This window comes from Austrofundulus limnaeus, unplaced genomic scaffold (assembly GCF_001266775.1).
Source record: "Austrofundulus limnaeus strain Quisiro unplaced genomic scaffold, Austrofundulus_limnaeus-1.0 Scaffold36, whole genome shotgun sequence".
Lineage (NCBI taxonomy): Eukaryota > Metazoa > Chordata > Actinopteri > Cyprinodontiformes > Rivulidae > Austrofundulus > Austrofundulus limnaeus.
Genome location: NW_013952438.1, coordinates 2,104,986 through 2,110,345, shown reverse-complemented (window position 1 = coordinate 2,110,345; position 5,360 = coordinate 2,104,986). Strand labels below are relative to the sequence as shown.

General features: G+C 34.2%; 2 protein-coding genes across 2 annotated transcripts in view; one reads left to right on the top strand and one right to left on the bottom strand.

The window, feature by feature from the left end:
• The window catches only part of surf1 (SURF1 cytochrome c oxidase assembly factor), a 3,720-nt gene extending 1,746 nt beyond the window's left edge, over positions 1 to 1,974 (bottom strand). Inside the window, exons 1-4 of the mRNA XM_014006591.1 lie at positions 1,808 to 1,974; positions 1,676 to 1,736; positions 458 to 588; positions 280 to 362 (exon numbers count right to left, since the gene is read on the bottom strand). Coding sequence (XP_013862045.1) covers positions 280 to 362; positions 458 to 588; positions 1,676 to 1,736; positions 1,808 to 1,885 — 353 coding nt within the window. The 5' untranslated portion in view covers positions 1,886 to 1,974. The remainder of the gene's footprint in view (positions 1 to 279; positions 363 to 457; positions 589 to 1,675; positions 1,737 to 1,807) is intronic.
• A 17-nt stretch (positions 1,975 to 1,991) lies between these two features.
• The window catches only part of surf6 (surfeit 6), a 6,980-nt gene continuing 3,611 nt past the window's right edge, over positions 1,992 to 5,360 (top strand). The window contains exons 1-3 of the mRNA XM_014006590.1: positions 1,992 to 2,185; positions 4,484 to 4,655; positions 4,742 to 4,823. Coding sequence (XP_013862044.1) covers positions 2,092 to 2,185; positions 4,484 to 4,655; positions 4,742 to 4,823 — 348 coding nt within the window. The 5' untranslated portion in view covers positions 1,992 to 2,091. The remainder of the gene's footprint in view (positions 2,186 to 4,483; positions 4,656 to 4,741; positions 4,824 to 5,360) is intronic.

The window sequence follows — 5,360 nt, the reverse complement described above, 5'->3', positions numbered from 1 at the left end:
ACTACATTTATCCATTTTAAATATACTAACCTCACTCCTTTGTAACAACTAAGGCAAAAATGTAATAAATTCAGAAAATCTTTTCAGGACCCCACCTTGATGTTTCGGGACCCCACTTTGGGTCCCGACYCCAACTTTGGGAAACACTGATCTAGATGTATTAGTAATCAAATATTTGTCATAAAAGCAGTTTTATAGACAGGTGTGGGCTGTTCCATTATTATTTCAACATTGATTTAGCAAGTTTGAAATAATAACGCAAAGAGACTTTTCACTTACTCAAGAGGAAGAGGAACGGGCTCTGCTGTGATCAATCGCTGCAGCTCATTAATTAATCCAATCTTCCACTGACGCCTTTTCACCTTCACAGAAGTAACATTGTTTGACTCAGCTCAAGAAATACGAAAAAGGAATTCTTTCAGAAAAAGCAACGTGGAAACAATATCCCGAGTTGTACCTGCCATGTCCCGAGGCCAAAGGTGGTGACAGGGATGAGCAGCAGGAACCATTTGAGGAACGAGTCTTCTCTTTTCCCTGTGCTGGCTGCCGCAGAGTCGCTGTGCAGTCGCTGGAAGTTAACAAACCTGCCTGAAAATGTTCAAATTCCAGCTGAATTATGACCAAAAGTAGCTCAAACAGTGAAAGAAGGAATGAAACATGAAGGTGTAGGAATTATTTACATTATGTTGTGAGGTAAACAAAAAGACACAGTGATAACTTTCTGCAAACAAACAATTTTATTTCTCTTCACGCAAAGAACATACTTTATGTTATGTCAGTACTGTCTCAGCTGCAGCTTTGGTGCCAACCAAATGAATTTGTGATTCTCCTCAGGACCATCAATAAAATTGTAAGAAATATATTTTATTTAATCATAGTATATTTTGTTTGGATGGAATAATGGGAACCTGCATTGATCATAAAAAAGGAAAGGAACACAGAGTTCAGTTTGTCATCTAGTTATTTATGTCCCACTTGAGTGATAATTGCGGCATCTTCCTGAACTTTTGCTACAACAAAAGCTACCTTTTTTTATTGAAACTGCAAAAACTTTTTTCAAGTTTCTGTTTTCCCAAAAATCAACCCATTTAACTCAGAACTAATGAAACTATAAATGTCTGGAGTAACAATCTCACTATATGGGGTGGGAAAAAAAGTTAATTAATGAAAAATAGCTAATGAATGTCATTCTAACTACTAAAAAGTTAAACATGAACATTCACTGAATGTTACAGCTCTAATAATATGTAATAATATGTGTTATCCATTTATGTTAATGTTATTGTGTATTATATGCAGTGCCATTTAAATGAATGAATGAATGAATGAATGAATGAATGAATGAATGAATGAATGAATGAATGATGCTAATTTTTGTGAAAACATTAAAACTTTTCACATTGTTCATAAAATTTTGGACTTCAATTATCACCAAACTTTGAAACAACTTTCCTAAACTTTAATTCTTCATTTGAAGTCATTTGTTTTAACACAACCCACTGCTTATTATTTTATTTTACTACACTAGCGCACCTGCTATTTACAGACAGACAACAGCTAGCTACACAGCTAATAATGTTCACAGTAGTTTTATGTTTCAATGCGTATGTGTCCTTGACATTTTTAAATAATGGTTTAAACAAATGCAGTTTGTGTTGACATTAATGTTACGTACCGTTTGAACTTTTAGGGTATCGAGGTAGGAAGATTGTCCTCTTGAAGTTAATGGCAGGACACTGAAATCACGGGAAAACAAACTAAACTAACAAACTTTCTCAGGAATGTAAATATATTACGAACAACTTACTTGTTTTCTAAATGCTGGAAGGAGCTTGCTGGAATAAGTCAACAGGAATCTCAAAGAAGCCATCCTGAATGAAAACATTCAGGTAAGACAGGCGGAAGGCAGCACAAAACAACAACGGTCACACCGGGGGACTGTTTTTGATGTTACTCCTTCCGGTGTGTCTGCGATACTCCTCCTCCTGCTTGTATCCACGTGCCGATAGGAAGATGTTGATATTTTTTTTACCGTTGAATTTTATCCCTTTGTAGCAGTTTTAGCGGTAGAAACTCGGTTTATTTGAACACATGGCGGACCTCGCTGCAAAAGACTCGTACATTCAGAAACTGGCAAGTAAATTATTTTCCCAGCAAGAGAAGGAGCCGAAGAAGAGACCGTTTGGTAATACTGGCATATTTACACTTTATTGTATGATTTGAGATTGTATGAGTGTTAAAAATCTAATTTTGCCCCTCCTTTTATTATGTCTGTACTGTTGGTGGTTTAAAAAAAAAAATCTCAAACACTAGTTTAAAAGGTCGTCAGTCTTTACATGTAGCTCTACTCTTTGCCACAGGAGGCGCTATAACACCTGTGTTCTAAGTTTATTCTCTAAAAATAACATTTGTTAAAAGAATCAACAATTAGGGATACTTATATTAAAAATATTAGTTTTGATTCTAAAAATGTATTCCTTGTAATTTTAGTGTTGTGTAAAACTATTTTAGATAAAATGAAACATCTGATTTAAAGAATGTGAAGATATATGAATTGTTGTTTGAGCTGTTTTTATTTTTATTTTAGTATAGTTTTKTAAATTATGTTTTCTTTGAATATATTCTGGGGATAAAAAAATAGGGGCAGACATTTATCAGATTTATTTTTCTGCTACCTTTCATTTTATTTTTGAATTGAGTATTTCTTTTTCTATTGTATATAGTTATTTTGTTTTTTTAATGAAATGAATAAATATTTAGAAGTGAAAAATTGAAAAATATTAAATTCAATTCAAAATACTTTATTGATTCCAGAGGGAAATTAGGTGTTGTTGTACTTGTTTAACTATAGAGTTATTGTAGATATCTTGTCATAGCAAGAAGAACATGTATTTTTCAAAACAAATCTTTTTTTAACAAGCATATTATTGTAAATACCTGTAATTTGAACACAACAGTACTGTAAATGTGAGGAAAATATTAATGTGAGCTGCATGGTGGCTCAAATCACGGAAGAAATGTGAACTGAACAGTGTGAACTTAATAACCACAAACTGATGTGAAACTATTTTAAGGAAACGCCAATAATCAAAATAAAACAAAAAGTAGGATGATCCAATTTTGAGAATATATGGTGGAGTAGTGAGACAGCCAGAACCTTTTTTTTTTTTTTTTTTTTGCTTACTACCAGATAAATGATGCTGATGCTGTTTCTAGAAGAAAGAGAGTTTGTCAAATAAGGGAAGCAGACTGACCACAATTTAAAGCAGCGGGAAACTAAGATATTTGCAAACTGATGTAAAACTTAAAAAACAAAGTTAATTAAATTTGTTTTAACATAGTTTTTATACGTACAGGTTGAGAGCCTATAGACACTCAACTAAGGAGTCAGAATATTATTTCACATCAAGACCAAAAAACAGTCAATTTCACCCTAATAAAAAGTCATAAAGCAGCTTGTTGACATGAGCTTACAAATTACTTTTAAGATCTTCAAGTGTCTTTTTTTAAGCAAAAGTGTTTACATAAAAATCCCAAAGCCAGCTCTCACATGTCTCAGAAAAATAAGAAAATAGATGATCAGGAGGTTTTTTTTTTGTGACACAATTTGTTTTTTACTTACTGGATTTTCCTTATTTATAGATTATTACTGAAGTTTGGTAAGATCATTAGTCTGATAACTTTAAGTCCAAGTTCAGTTCATTTACATAGCGCCAAGTGACAACATACGTTGTCTCAGGGCACTGTACATAAAAAGAATAATCTAAAGAAGAAACCAGCAGGCTGCGTTGAATCACTTCATCACAGTCTCCCATCCTGAGCAAACGGTGGAGAGGAAAAACTCCCTGCTAATCAGGAAGAAACCTCCAGCAGAACCAGGCTCAGGACAGGCGGCCATCTGCCTCGACCGGCTTCCCATTCTGCATCAAGGAAGTCATTAGTATCTTAAAGCATGTGATCATCATTAGAACTGCACCAATCACAGTTTTCCTGGCTGATTGGGATTTCTGATTTTATAACGTTCTGACCTGCTACTTTTTTTTAAAATAATAAGACACAACTTTTGTTTTTATAGTTTCTGGTTGAATTTAAAAGTTGGGTTTGTGTTTGTAATAATAAGTTAAAACAGCTCCAGATTAAAGAACTCTCTCTTCTCTGTTTCCCTGGAATCTACAAATAATATTCTACGGGTTATTGGACAAATGGATTTGTACAAAAAAAATTTACTTTATTGTATTTTTAATAAACCATAGAGCTTTTCTTTGCCGCACCTCAGAACATGAAAGTAGACATGTTATCTGAATCTGTATCACCCAATTTAAACCTCCACACTAAAGAACACTTGCTACTAAAAGTTAGCTGCTGAGTCATGCATGCATCCACTGATTATAACCTAATAACTTAAAATAGTCCAATTCTGATTGCTGAATAATTAATTGTTGCATCCCTAATGTGCACATGTTGTTTTATTTTTTTTCTTTAGTTCATTTCAAAGGTAAAAGTGATACTGATCCATCAAAGAAGAAAAAGAAACAAAAAAAGAAGAATCTTAAAGAAAAGTGTGGTGATGAGAAAACTCCCAAACCCCAACAGAAGCCGCCTCCTGCAGTGGCTCAGAAAAGTCCCGCTGCAGCAAAACCAACACCACAGACAGGTACCGTATGTGATTTCAAGTCAACAGTCAAATGTCATGAGTTCTTGTTTTTTAACATCACTTGATCTCTTTTTTTTGTCTTAACGGAGGCAATGTTAACACAAGCTTCTCCACAGTAGATGTGCTGCGTAAAAGACTACATGAAAAGATCGAGGAGTCCAGAGGACAGGTCTGTAGGTTTAAATATGAAGCAGAATATGACATGAAAGCTCATCTTAAATTTGAATTCAAAGAAAACAAGTCAGTTTTCACTTAAACTTAGATTTGAAGCCTTGCAATGTCCTACCACTGTTCCTGAGAATAACACTTCCAAGTGCTGGATAGGTTTTTTCATAGTATAAACTCACAACTAAAGACATCTCATATGATGAGAAAAGGTGGAGTTGAAGCAGTTTACAAAGATTGATTATCTGTGGTGGCCATTTTGAAATTGGTTGACTCCAAACAAGGAGTTTGAGTGATAATGAGCAGTTATTGCCCGAGTTTCATTCAAATCTCTTCTCTGTTTCATGAGATTTTTTTGATGACAGGACAAAACAAAAGCATATAGAAGCAAAACCTACCACCCCACTTTTAAAATGTTATTTTTTTATTTTGTTTGGTTTGGCGGCAGGCGATAAGATGATGCATATCTAAAAGAAAAAAATTGTATAGGTCTTCTGGACGGGTTCTTCTCTAATGAAACGTTTCGTCTCTCCTCCAAGAG